The sequence below is a fragment of the Miniopterus schreibersii genome, assembly GCF_964146895.1.
Source record: "Miniopterus schreibersii genome assembly, chromosome: 8".
NCBI lineage: Eukaryota > Metazoa > Chordata > Mammalia > Chiroptera > Miniopteridae > Miniopterus > Miniopterus schreibersii.
In genome coordinates this window covers 31,798,200-31,813,142 of record NC_138109.1, presented here as the reverse complement: position 1 = coordinate 31,813,142, position 14,943 = coordinate 31,798,200, and the positions used below count along the sequence as shown (strand labels likewise).

General features: G+C 44.4%; 1 protein-coding gene across 1 annotated transcript; it reads right to left on the bottom strand.

The window, feature by feature from the left end:
- Positions 1 to 2,661: 2,661 nt before the first annotated feature.
- On the bottom strand, positions 2,662 to 13,485 carry GPX7 (glutathione peroxidase 7). The gene is made up of 3 exons (XM_081145812.1): positions 13,216 to 13,485; positions 8,757 to 9,018; positions 2,662 to 7,173 (listed from the first exon to the last, which is right to left on the bottom strand). The coding sequence occupies exons 1-3, from the start codon at positions 13,348 to 13,350 to the stop codon at positions 7,010 to 7,012; spliced, it is 561 nt and encodes a 186-aa protein (XP_081001938.1). The 5' UTR covers positions 13,351 to 13,485; the 3' UTR covers positions 2,662 to 7,009.
- Positions 13,486 to 14,943: the final 1,458 nt, after the last annotated feature.

Genomic DNA, 14,943 nt, shown 5'->3' with positions numbered 1-14,943 from the left:
AGTTGTAAATGGTATTTTCTTAGTTTCCTTTTCTGATAGTTCATTATTGGTGTATAAAAATGCAACAGATTTCTGGATATTTATTTTGTATCCTGCCACTTTACTGAATTCATTTATCAGTTCTGGTAGTTTTTTTGGTGGAACCTTTAGGGTTCTCTATATCATGTCATCTGCTACAGAAGACTTTTAATGAATTTTGTCAACCCATGACTAGAACTGCTTTTTCTTTTGACCTTCGGCAAGTTTCTTCCCCTCTGAACCTCAATTTTCTGTCTTTTAAATGGGGACAGTAATACCTAAATAACCACAAGAATTACTATTATTTACTGAATATTTACTATATATCAGGCACTGCAGTGCTTTATGGGTGTACTGTCATTTAATCATCACAATATAACTGTGATGGAAGTGTTACTAATATTCTCGATGTCACAGAGGAGGACACTGAGGCCAGAGAGGTAAAGTACTTTGCCCATGAGTCACTCAGCTGCTAAGCAGCAGCACTGGGATGTGAATCTGTTTGTAGCCTATTGACAGTTTGAGCCAGATAATTCTTGTAAGGGACAGTCCTGTGCACTGCAGGATGTTTACCAGCCTCCCTGGCTTTGACCCATTAGATGCCAGTAGTACCCCTCCCCCACTGTGACAGCCAAAAATGGCTTCAGATATTGCCAAATGTGCCCTGGTGAACTAAATCACCCTTAGTTAAGAGCCACTGCTCTGCCCTTTAGACAAAGTTTTTCCTCCACAATATGACAAGCTTGGGAAACTTCTTTCCCTCCAGGGGTCTTGAAATCAACTGCAGACAGTCATTACACTAATGCTAATACTGTTTCATATTTGTTATAGCCCATTTGCACTTACAAAGTGCCTTCTTATACATTAGTTTGTCTGAATATTCCAAGTGAGAGAGCACATAGACAGAAGTGTCTAGCACAGTGCCCAGCACTTACTAAGTAAAATCTTGGCTTACTTTTATTGGTTAGATGAACCAGTGAAGGTTCAGGGAGGCTAAGTGACTGTCCCAAGGTTACACAGCTAGTAAGGTAGACTTGTCATTTGTTATATTGATTAGCTTTTTAACTATTGTTCTCAGCTATTCTACTTTAATCCTTAGAAGAGTTTCTGCTTTCATTAAGAGGAACAACACAAATCAGAAGAATAAGAATCTGTTTCCTAGAGTTGAAAAGATCCTAGAGGATATCTAGTTCAACTCGCTACAGCCTGTATTTGGATTGCCAGATAAAATACAGGATGGCTAGTTAAATTTGAATTTCAGATAAACAAGGAATAATTCTTTAATACTTTCCAAATTGTCACAAATATCAGTTAGAATAGTGGTAGCAGGAAGAAGGAAAGGGGGAGAGCTTTGAAACATGTTAAGATGTGGGTCAGAGATGGCAATTTGTTCCTGCTCCCCCAACATGTGTTTTCCTCTTCTATGTTAATGGAATCCCCAGTTTTCACCTGGGCACATGGCCATTCAGAATAAAATCTTTCTCAGTGATCCTTGTGTCTATGTATGACTATGTGACTGAGTCTTCTGATCTGTATAATGTGATGTAGTGCCCTTAAAGGAACAGGATTGAAGTAGTCAGCTGTCTTGGATCATGTAGATGCTGGCAACATCATAGGGATGACAGAGCCATAAGCCTGGGCCCCTGACTAATTCATGGAGCAGAGAAAAGGTCCAGCTTTTACATGGGATAGAAAGAAACTTCTATTTTATTTGAGACTGTGTTTACTTTGGGTTCCTGTTGTAGCTGCCCAATCTCTGTTCTGACACAAAGTGGTGAAAAATCAGGTGAGGGTTAAGATGTAGAGATTAAAGGAGATGTGGGGAGAAGAGGAAGCTACAGAGGTTTTGTCATACCCAAGGCAGCAATTCTCTTTTTTCCCCAAATTATAAGAGAAAGTTACAGAGCCCTGGGCAGGTTGCTTAGTGCTTCATTCTGATATGACAAGGTTGCAAGTTTGTTCCCCACCTAGGGCACATACAAGAATCAACCAATGAATGCGTAAATAAGCAGAACAACAAATTGATGTTTCTCTCTCTCTGAAAAAAAAAATTTTCTTTAGAAAGTTACAGGAGTAGTAGAAGTGAGCCAGCTGGGCTGCATAGGCTTAGGAAACAAGTTACAAAAGCAAAAGAAGGGCTCTTGGAGCTTAGGAGAGGGAAAGACAAAGGTAATGTTCCTGGGGGGAAAGGTGGGCATGTGCTAAGGAAAGGGAGAGCGCAGCATTTCTTTCCTGAAATGTGGCCTTTTGACCCCCTGCAATATAATCATTTTGAGTGAGGTCCAGTAATCTGTGCGAGCAGCTTGGTGATTTGTAGTGACCCAGGCCTCAGCAATCTCCTCTATCAAGCCCGAGGCTGGCCCTGCTGGATCTGGGAGATTTTAGCTCTGTCTGCTTTCCACAGATGTCTCCATGGTGACCCGTCCTCCAGACAGACCCCAGAGCTGCCTACTTCTCCTACCAGTAATTCAGTGTGTGCCGCTGCCCTCAGTTTATTTTTGCCCTTAAGATTTGGGACTGAAGACAAGCTCTGTCATGTTAGGTCAGGTCACTATCATTTCTTTTTATAAATCTAAATTTTATTAAATTTATTGGGATGATATTGACTAATAAAATTTTATAAGTGTACAATTCTATAATACGTCATCTGTATATTGTATTGTGTGTTCACCAAACATCCCTAGTGTTCATTGCAGCATTTCTTACCTGCGTTCCACAGGGTCCTGAATGATCTGGTCCCTGCTTACCTTTCTCACCCTTCTCCTTATCCCTTGGCTCCAGGCAACACTAGCTCCATCCAATCTAGTGTCTTCTTCCTTAGGGCCTTTGCAGGATCCCTACTGCATCTGCTTAGGACCTCCCCACTTCTTTCCCCCAAATGACTCATTAAAATTTCAGCCCTCAGCTTAAATGTCATTCCTCAGTGAAGCCTTCTCTGAACTCCAGAATAAGTCCAGTGCCACTTTTATACATGCTCATGGCTCCTTGTACTTCTTCCTGGTGCTTATCCTAATTGTAATTCTATAATAATTGGTATAATTATTTGGTTAATGTTTGTCTTTCCCACTATTCTCTAAGCACCATGACAGCTGGGAACATGTGTGTTTTGTTCACGGATGTATCCCTAGAACCTAGTGCAGAACCTGACACATAAGCAATACTCAAAAATACTCCTTGATGAATGTCTCTTCCAACCATAATTTTCCAGGAAGCTCCCTCATAGTAACACTCTCTTCCCTCCACTCTCCAGACCAACTCAGAGAAGTAAATAAGCAATAAGGATGGGAATTCCCTTTCTCTGAGGACCTCTGACCAGTTGAAGTTAAAAGAGGCTGAATCATTGGGAAGGAGTTCTGGAGGTCGGAAGGAGAGTTCAGCAAAAGACAGCGGCCTTTATTATATCCATAGCCAGAAATAACGCCTTTCCCCAAACTCCTAACTGGTGGTCTCTGGCTTGCTAATCTACCCTAAACTAATAACATAGCTAAGGAATCAGTACTAAGATTTAAGGAGACAACTAAAATATAGATTACTAATTAAGGTTTGTCAAATAGCTAAATTTCTGTCGATGTAAGAAAAATCTAAACCTGTAGAAAATTTTTATGAGTTTATTTGAGTCAAACTGACAACATGTGCAGAGGAACAAGATCTCAGATGCTCTGGAGAGTAAGTTTGTTGTTTCTTTTATGCATTTGGAATTAATGAGGTAATTTAAAGATTACATGAAGGTGGGAAAAAGCAAGGCAGGGATTGGATTACAGAGTAGGTGCCTTCTTAAGGGTGGTTACACCTTTGAGGAGTATTACTTCCTCATTTCAAAGGAGTATTAACCTCAATGCATAAGAACAATGGACACAGCTTGCTTAAAAACCTTGAACTAAAGAAGTTATAGGCCTAGGGCATGACTACCCAGCATGACCAGCCCTTTTTCATTCACATTACTGAATGCTAATATATAACCTAATAAATAAACTATTTAGCCTAGAAGTAAAGTGTTAGAAGATAATTAGTGTTGGTAGAAAATAAAATATTAACTACTCAAGTGCTGGCTGATAACTGAGGGATTAATTTAAAACTAAGTTGTTAGCATATACTGGTTAACTAATGACTAAGGTAATAGTTGAACAAGATTTAAAGTGAGATTTTTCCTAGGGGATTCTTGCACATTAGAGGGGATTTGGAAACAGCAGAAAGCTGATAAAGCCTATAGGAATGAAGGCCTACTTGAGACTGTAAAATCCTCAGCTGGACTCTAAACTTATGGAGAAACTGTTTGTCTTTGATTTTCAGATAGGATTTAGTCAGGGAAAGCATGGAGCTGTTGCTCAAAATGTTTGCATCTAATTACATTTCTTTTTTCTTCTTTTTTTAATAATACTTACCCAAGGATATTTTTTTCCATTGCTTTTCAGAGAGAGTGGGAGAGAGAGAAAAAAACCATATAGATGTGAGAGAGACACATCCATTGGTTGCTTCCAGCATGTGCCCCAACCCGGCTAGGGATCAAGGAGGTACATGCCCTTGGCTGGTATCAAACTCGGGACTATTCAGTCAGTGGGCCGATGCTCTAGCCACTGAGCAAAACTGTCGAGGGCTGCCATCTAATTACATTTAATCTGCTAAGGGCCAGGCACTGTGCTGAAGAGAGAAGAGAGGGCAGTTGCTTAAATAATGGAAATAGAGTGTGGTGTCAGTGAGTGGTGTGTGATAGGAAAGGCTTAGGGGGGTTGCAAAGGTTGGGTGAAAGGAAAAGCATGTGAGTTTAGTTCTTGGTTTGTTGAAATGAGGTGTCTATAGACATGCCCAGTAGGCAGGCTGATATGAATCCAAGGTAGACATTTGAGCCCAAGGTAGGCAAAAGCATGAGGGAAAAGAATGAGATAGCTACAGAAGAGTGTATGGAGTGAGAAAAGGGACCAGCCTAGAACCCCAAGAACAACAGGGAAGGAATGGGCAGAGGAAGAAACATCAACCGACACTGAGAAGGAAGGAACACTCAGAGAGAGGGAGAAACCAAGGGAAGAGAATGGGTCATGGAGAAGGTTATAGTCAGAGATGTGGCCATTGAGGACGTGGTTCTGAGATATCCATCACAAAAATGTCTGATAGCTGGGTTTCACTGCATGTGTGTGTACGCACACAAGTATATGCCGAGCTGGAGCACGGAGCAGGGCGTGTAAGGGCACATACTCTGCTCTCGAGTCCACCTTAGAGGGGCTTATGGTCAACTCAAAGAGAGCCTTCATTTAGTCCAGGGAGCTTTTGAGAAGGACCATTAAGGGAGACTATGAGAACTGTAAGCACAGGTCAACCCTTTCATTGTCCAATGGGAAAACTGAGGACAAGAGACAGGGAACAGTTTGCTCAGTCTGTGGGTCAGGGGCACAGCAGTACTTGAATCTGAGTCTGCTTCTTCTAGGAGAGTGACCTTTTAGAAGACATGAAGTAGACATGAAATTCTTATTGGCCAGTGAATTATCAATCTGTGACTTTGCCCATCACCTCAGTTTTTAGCTGCCTCTTTATATGCATATAAAAGTAAAAAATATATTTTACATACAAAATTCAAGCATTACAGTAATACTTAACAAAGAAAGTGAATGACTCCTGTTACCCACTTCACCCCCTCACAAATAAAACCACCATTAACAGTTTGGTCTATATTCCTTCCCCCTTCTCTCACTCTCACTTAACATTGTAAATTTTTTATTAAAATATTATACTTTATACTGGGTTTTGTGTGGGTGCATGTGTTCCTTCTGTTTTACAGTTGCCCTTGGACAACTTTCTATGATAGCATACAGAAGTCTAATTCATTAATTTTAGTAACTATATTAGTGTATCATTTGGATTTGTACCATAACTTATTACCAGACCATGGGTTGGTAATAAGTTATGGTGATGGACACAAGGGTTACATCCAATTTTCACTGTTGTGAACATTGTATATACATATTATTGTACATATATATTTGCATAGTTTGGGAGTCTTCTAAAAGGAGAAATGCATCAAAGAGTATGAACACTGCTTTAAAAGATATGCCAAATTGTCCTCGAAAAACTTGTGCCAGTTATTGTTCCAACAATAGTTTATGCAAATGCCCATTTCCCCACACCCTTACCAACAATGAATATTATCATTTTATAAATCTTTCCAACTTGAATGAAGTTGATTATCTTTTCACATCCTTATTATCCATCTATATTCTGTGAATTATCTATTCAGATCCTTTGACTATTTGTTATTGTAGTGTACTTTTGATCAGTGGATTCCCATTGAGTCCTAATGACTGACTTGATTTAAAAAAAAAAGGCTTGGAATTCTTTGTACCAAATTACTAACAGTGTGTACCTCCAGGGAGTGAGAGTATAGAAAATGAGGGCTACATTTTCATTGTATCATGACATCCTGCATTATCTTACAATGAATTATATTACTTTTATAATTTAAAAAATAATAGAGGAAAACAACAACAACAAGTAAATGTTTGGCCTGGGTTCTCATTGGCGGGAAATTCATGTTGGGTGCAAGTTTTCACTGATCACAAGTTATTTTTTGGTTTATATGCAAAAAACATTTATTGAATGCCTCTTATTGAGCTGGCACTGCTCTAGACACATCCATAGGTCGTTCATTAATCCTCACAACAGCCCTGTGAACTAGGAATCGGCCTGTTTTATAGAGTTTTTAATAGGTAGGAGATTATTGCTTGATATACTTCTATTTGCCACATGTTTTCATGGGCTAGAGGTTCTTATTGACTGGTGATTTATTGGTCAAGAGCTGTCACTGACCAGGAGTTCTTATAGGTTGCTCTAAGATTCAAATCATCAAAATACTAGAATTTTCCCCCCACAGGAATAATGGAGTAGGTGAGATAAGAGTGGATGAAGGAGAGCCATGGTCTCTCCCTTAGAAGCACCATTTGAGTTTGCTTTGGTCGTCCATGGAAGGTAGGGGGAGTGGGCAGTGAGAGAGGAGGGAAAGTGGTTATAAGTCTTCTCGCTTCTTCAGGATGAGCTTCCTCACAAGCGCTGTGATCTGGGGTCTGATCTCCTCCACCGACACGGTTGGGTCCCAAGCCCCTACCACCTTTCCATCCGGGGCCACTAGGTACTTCCAGAAGTTCCAAGTGGGCTCCTTTCCAGAAGTTTCTAGAGCAAAAGGAAGAAGGAGAGCCAACTGTGCTTCTCTGTGGTACCTCTCCTGGAATTCCACTATCGGTGTCCATTCTTTCCTTGAAGCAGTGGTTCTATTAATTAAAATTAACTGAAGAGTTTTAAAAATCCTGATGCCCAGTCCACCTCCTTGAAACCATTTAAATCACAATCTCTTGGGGGTAAAAGTCAGGCATGAGTATTTTTCAAAAACTCTCCAGGAGACTTTAATGTAATGCCAAGGTTGAGAACTACTGCTCTAGGATTCTGTGAAGTGCTTGATAAAGCAGTATTAGATCTTCCTTAATTAATGATCTCAAACTACTGAACAGTCTACACCCTATTCTCTAATGAAATCTACACAGTTTCCAGCCTAGCAGGAGTGGCTCAGTGGTTGAGCATTGACCTATGACCTAGGAGATCCCGGTTTGATTCCTGGTCGGGGCACATGCCCGGGTTGCGGGCTCCATCCCCAGTCTGGGGTGTGCGGGAGGCAGCTGATCAGTGATTCTCTCTCATCATTTATGTTTCTATCTCTCTCTCTCTCCCTCTCCCTTCCTCTCTCTGAAATCAGTAAAGACATATTTCACAAAAATAAAATAAATAAATAAATAAATAAATAAATAAATAATACTTTCCAAATGTTCATAGACTGTTTGCATTTGAATCGTGGTGGTGAGGGGCACATAAAATAAACAGATTCTTGGGCCCTACTTCAGTAGGTTTTAGGCTAATGCATTTTTAAGAGCTCCCTAGGTGCTGCTAAAGCAGGGCTAGGTTTTATCTATAACTATGGTAACTGGGAAGGAACTAATAAAAACACATGGGGGGAAAAAAGTAAATATTAGGATTGACCTACAGAGCAAAATTCCAATCTGCCTCAGTAAGGGGCCTTTTGCTTGCTACACTGTTGTTTCTCATTTACTTCTCCAGGTGAAAGGGTTGGTGGGTTGTGGTGAGGGATATGAAGGCAACCACAAGCAGGGAGTGGGAGACAGCAAGAATGGAGCCCCCTGAAGGAGGAGTGAGGCCCCGGGGAGGAAACAGGACCATAATGACAAGTGTGGCCCATGACCCCATTTTGTGGCTCTTAGGCTCCTGGGGCTGGAGAAGGGATCTCTTTCTAAATATTGAGATCTGGCATTTTAGCTCAGGTTTCTCTCCCATGCCAACAGACTTTGACTCTGATTCAGGACAGAGGATGCCTGTCAGCCTTCTCCAGGCATGTGGCATCCCCTCCCGTCTGCACCTCTAACCTAAGTCCAACTAATTCACATTGACTAAAATCTGAGGGCTCACTCTCCTTCCAGGAGCCCCTGCATATGAAAACAGGATCTCAGAGATGTCTGCAAGAGTGACTCTGGGAGAGAACAGAAAAGGAACAGGGTGAAGATATTCTTAGGCAAGAATACTCCTCAGCTCATCCTCAAAGATTAGTGCTGGAACAGACCATCAACCCATCTGGTGGCGGGGAGGCTGGAAAGGGCCCCTGGTCATTCAGCCAGCCCATGGCCTCTGCTGCCCAGGGAGCCAAGGCCTCAGCCAGCTGAGGGAAGGTAAGGGGAAGGATCAGGACTCACGGGTCAGGTACTTGAAGGCAGGGTGGGCACCAGTTCCAGTCACTGCGACCTTGCTAAACATGGGGAAAGAGACACTGTAGGTGCGGCGGGCAAAACTCTCAATTTCCTTGTTGCTGTCGGGCTCCTGTTGGCCAAACTGGTTGCAGGGGAAGGCAAGCACATTGAAGTGGTGGGGCCCCAGGTCTCGCTGTAGCTGCTGCAGGGCCCGGTAGTGTTCCTCTGTGAAGCCACACTCGCTGGCCACGTTCACCACCAGGGACACCTGGGTGGCAGAAACAAAACCCAGACATGCACAACCCAGTGAAGAGGCAAGCACTTGCACATGTCTTGACATGCCCACACGTGTGACTCCCCCTACAGTTAATTCTCTCATACATACAAGAACACAATGTATACACGAAAATGGAAGTGCAGTGCTCTCACATATACACAAACACATGCACAAATGAAATCAAACACACAGGGCTTACAGATGTGTGTGTACATACGTGAACATTCATGAGAATAAGCACACAATATTTGCAGATGGGTATGCATATGCCCCATGATACAAAGATACATTAGCACACATCACACATGCCCACAAACACACAGCACAGTCGTAGAGAGGCATACACACTGGGGAGCTCATATCAAGAGGTGATGTGGGGGAGTAGAAAGGTAGACCTGAGGTCAATTTCTGGCACGGTCAGCTAGAACTCATCACTGTAGTTGCCTGTATATGTGTCAGTCTGCCTTCTAGAATGCAAACCCACTGAGGGCAGGAGCTATGTCCACTTCACTCCAGAGCCTGATGTATGGAAAAGTCTCAGAAAGTACCTGCTGAATGAATCAGTGTGCATACATACACATCGCCTGCTTGGGTACATAGACAGACATGGGTTTTCTTGATAAAAGGATCCCAAAGTACCCAGGGCAATCCCTTTTTGCCCCTCTCCCTCCAACAAACAATCACTACTTTCGTCTATAACTAGATTCACCCTTAAATTTATTATAGCCTTATCATAAATTTATTTATGTAAGTTTGTTTATAAATTTATTTCTTTATATAAATTTGTTTATAAATTTATTTTGTACCTTTAGGTGATAAATATAAAGCTGGCTGATGGAACTTGATTATAATACTGCAACTAGAATTCTGGCACCAATGCTATGTTTTTAGCTTCTAGTCATATATTATTAAAGGATTTTAAAACTTACCTTGTATCTGGGCTGCCCAGCCCTACCTCTCTGGCCACCTTTTTAGAAGAGCAGGATTATACCAGCTGCCTCCATAAGGAGGGCCATCTCCCAGGGGCAGCCTGGGGCACTGGATATGCATAGGCACAAACTGCTCAGGTTAGATATTTTGGGCTGGGTATTCTTTGTTGTGAGGGGGCTATTCTGTTCATTGTAGGATGTTTAGCAGCATCTCTGACCTTACCCGCTAGACGCCTAGTCTTGACAATCAAAAATGTCTCCACACATTGCTAAATGTCCCCTAGGGAGCAAAATTACCCCCAGTTGAGAAACTCTGAGCTACATAATGAGAACCACTAAGCTCTAACTCCTTCACCTTGCCTCCATCAGGTGAGGAATGACCCATTCCCTGGGGCCACAGGCTGTCACAACCTCCCCCATTTGCATCAGCATATGTCTTACTCTGCCTGTGGTAGTGAGAAACAGGGATCCTTAACTTCCTTTCCCAGTCAGGGGTCTTCCTCTTTCTTCTCTGCTGGATCCCTGGGCATTGAGAGCATTAAAAATTGCTTATTTTTAACCTGCTCTTGTGTGTCTGCCCACTCTTTTGGAAGGAAGGAAATCCTGCTTCTAAGAAGTTGCATGCCTGAAACCAAAAAGCTTATCCTTAACGTGGCCCAAACAGACAGACTCATCCAAATAACATAGTTAATTTGTGTAGCAAGCAAACAAACCATACACACACACACACACACACACACACACACACACACACACACACACTACTACACTCAGGCCTACATATACATAACCTTACACTTCAGGCAGGCATATTCCCAAATAGTCACCCATTCATTCATACTCAATGCTGGTCTAAATGACTGTCTTCCCAGTTAGCCCAAGGGTGTAAATCATAGTCTTGCTCATGGCTATATCTCCAGGGCTGGACCCAGTGCCAAGCAGGTAGTGAAAGCCAGTACTTTTTTTTTTCCAAATAAAAAATAAAGGTAATGAAATACACATAATGAGCTAATAACAATTTGCAGCTGAGTAAATGACCTTATTGTCCAAGTGGCAGATCTAACTGGAGGTTAACTCGGCATCATTCACAGCTTTTCTGGACTGGTGGTTTCCCTCTAAACCTGGTGTTTAAGATCATGGGCTCTAAAGCTGGACTTCCTGGGTTCAAATTCTAACTCTACCACTTAGTAGCTGTGTGACTTTTTCCCCCCCAATTTCTTTTTGATTGATTTCTTCGCCACTTGCTCCCATGTATTTACTAATGATCTAGATAGAGTATTAAAACACTCAGAATTCTGAGATTACTTCTCTGAGCTATTTTTCTCCAGGATTTCTGTTCCTTACATCCAAGATGCCTTATTTCTGAAAACAAACAGACTTTGTTCTATTCTTGTCATAACTTATTACTACTAGGAATTACTTTGTTCATGTTTCTGTTCCCTTTTTATTTTCTCTCTCCTCTTCACCTCATATAAGCTCTGTTAAAGTGGAAACTTGTCTGTTTTGTTCACTGCTGTATCCCCTGGGCTGGCCTAGTACTTGGTATTCAGCAGGTGCTCAGTAAGAAATAATGAATTAATGAGTAGCAGAGCTGGTCAAGTGCTAAACTTGGGTCTCTGTGGCCTGCTGCACTAGAGGGAAGGAGAGGCCTGAATTGGAGTGGGCCCTGCTCTTATTATTGACTCTTTGCTCTTGAGTTCTGCATGCAGCTCCTGTTGGGATCCACCAAACACAGGTGCAGAGCCCCCTACCAAGTGCTTCCACACTGTCATCTCATCTAAACTCACAATACCTTGGGAGATGATTAGAACAAGGATTACTGCCCCAAGAATTTAAAGGCTTAGAGAGTACAGTGATACCTCGTTTTTCCAACATCTCCGTTGATGAACATTTCTGTTTACAAACGCCATAAACCTGGAAGTAAATGCTTCGGTTTTCGAACACGCCTCAGAAGTCGAACATGCCACACGGCTTCCTCTGAGTGCAAGATCCTGAGGCCTGGCTGTTGGCTATTGATCCCTTGGTTTTCAAATGTTTCAGAACTCGAACGGTCTTCTGGAATGGATTACATTAGAAAACCAAGGTACCACTGTATTTTCTTCACTAAAGATGGCCTTGCTTCCTGGAGAAGAATGCTGATACCCATTTTTGTGTGGTCCATCCAACTCTGGACAATGGGCCCAACTGTCCATTAAAGACCAACTCCTCACCCTTCCCACACCACAGCCTCACTTGAGAAGTGGACTTGGAGGGCTCTTCATTCCACACAGCACAACATCTTGGCTTCTGAATGTAGTGTCCTAGGCCCCTCTTGGCAACTCCCTACCTACCCTCTTCAGCCTCATCTTACCCCGCTCTCAGCCTCATGCTTTATACTCCTTCAAGCACCACTGCTTGAAGTCACCACCACCATCACCACCGCCCCCGCCCCCCCATCACACTTGCTGTCTGCTTTGGAGCCTTAACATGGACAATTCTCTGCCTGGAATGCTCTTCTTGATCTTGCTAAGACTCACTCTTGTTTCAAAGACTCACCCCACACACTTTCTCTCTGAAGTCCACTCTGAGCTGAGATGCCTCTTGGTAAGGAGGTAGCAGCCTGGATGACTCATATTTCACCCTGAGCTGCCATCTTAGGAGTCTGCCTAGAGTAGACCAAGGGTGGATGAATGGTTCTCCTCCAGGCTCCGTGCTTTCTAGCGCTGTGTGACCCTGTCCAAATATATCTTCCCTCTCTGGGCCTTCGTGTCCTCCCTGGAGGACGATCTGTGTAAGGCACCCGTGCATTCCTCTGCACTGCACATTCATTTCCAGAATGTTCTCGTAGGACTCAGTATCATCCGCTCCCCCAGCTGCAGACTCGGAAACTGGGGATGGGCGAGACAAAGACCGCAGGATGCTAGGGTTATTTTTTCCCACCCTTTCCTGACAAAGGCTGAGCAGAGGCATGCAGCCTCTGGGAGAGGTCCGGACCCGCAGCCCATATTCGCCAGCAGGGAACTCAGAGCCTGGTGTGAGAGTTTCGGGTTTCACTGTGCGCCAGGGCCAGGGCCGTGCCACGTAGCCGCGGGACAGACCCCGAGCGAGATCTGGGGGCGCGGCACCCTCGGGGCCATGCCCGGGTCGGGGGCAGGGAGCCGGGGCGGCGTCGCTGGCAGCCGAGCCCCCTCGGAGCCACAGCCGGCAGGCTACGAGGTGGCGGGGCGCCCCCGCCAGACCCCGCCCGGGCGGCGCCGAGGCCCCGCGGGCGCGCACTCACCGAACCCCGGTACTTCTCCAGCGACACCAGCTTGCCCCGGATGTTGACGGCCTTGAAGTCGTAGAAGTCCCGCTCCCGCTGCGCGCAGGCCGCGGCCGCCAGCAGCAGCCACGCCGCCCCCAGGGCCGCCACCATGACTCCCTCCCGAGGTGGCGCGTTGCGAGGGCGAAGACTAGGCGGGGGGACCCGGCGTGGGGGCGGGAGGAGGCGGCTCCGGCGCCACCCGGCCCGCGAGGCAGGACGCGCCCCCTTCTTCTCTGCGAGCCTTGGAGAGTCAGGCTCTGGACCTCGGTTTCCCATCCTTACTAGGAAAGCGTTGGACCCCGCGCGCCTTCCGGGACCCCAAAGCCCTGATTCCAGGATTTTGACCATCAAGACCATAATTTAGTTCACTGAGGTTCTCTGGTTGTAGGACGCAGCGACTTGGTAGGGAAAAGAGGGGAAAGTTTGGATCTGCTGGCCAGCTTCTAATGAGCGCGTTGGCCTCAGGCTGTCACACTTCCTTTCAGGGCCTCAGTTTCTCCGTCTGCTCGGTGGGGCTAGCCTCCCTTCTGGCAGCAGGTAGGCAGTATAGAATGGGAGATACAGAAAAATGGATGTGAAATACTTTGTCAGCTGAAAGGTGTCTACAAACTTTGAGTGAATGAATGAATGAATGAATGGTTCCTGAAAGGGATGGCATGGAAAAGGGGAAGAGAGATGGAGGACCTGTGACAGGTTGGGTTCCTGGAAAGCAGATTCTGTGATGGGATTGCAGAGCAGGATGTTTATGAGGAAACACCTGGGGATCAACACCCATAGAAGTGAGAGGCGGGAGCAGGAGTGTGCAGAAGTCCAGAGCTCCATGCAGGCCCAAGGGCAGTTTGGCTGACTCCACAGTGACTCAAGCTAGAATGGCCCATCAAAGTTGTCCCCAGATAAACTAAATTGACTAGGCTTTTATATCACTGTCATTGGATGTGAGGTCATCTGAGAAGAGGTGTGACAGGAGCAAGGTGGCCCTGTCCCTCGAGGGGCTGACAGTTAAAGGCTTTCCACTGACAGCACTGGTGTCCTGTCTTCACTGATTTGGGATCTGGGCAGCACATGATTAATGACTGCCACATTCAGAAACCCCCTACTGAGCCCCACTAAATGCCAAGTATGGTGCTGGGTACTGACACTGTACTAGTTCTCCAGGAGCTCACAGGCTGCCATGAGAGAAGCCAGGTAAACTGGAGATTTTGTGTAATGCTTAAGTAAGCACTCCTACAGACATTTAACAAATACTTCTTGAGCATCTGTTCTACACCAGGCTCTGCTGTAGGTGCCTCTTATTGCAGTGATGAACAAAGATAGTGTGGTTCCTACCCGGGGACACACAGGTATTAAATAATTCATGAATAGCTCTAAAATTACTATAGTGGTAAGTACCATTTAAACTAACCTTGGGGGTGAAAAGTGGGGCAGGGCACAAAGAGGGCTTCCTGGAAGAAGGAAGGTTTGAGCTGAGCTCTAAAAATGAGTAGAAATTAGCTACATGAAAAGTGCAAAGGTCCTGAGGAGAAAGAAGCATGGTGCATTGAGAAACAAAGAAGGCTGGATTCTGCTGGAGCAGAGAGAGCAAAGGGTGAGAGGAGAAGGTGTAGAACAGGCAGGGGTGAGGTCACAACCTGATAGGTCATAGTAAAGATTATGGTCTTTAAGCTAAGAAATGAAGTTTTTTTGTTGTTTTTAGTGGGGGAGGAA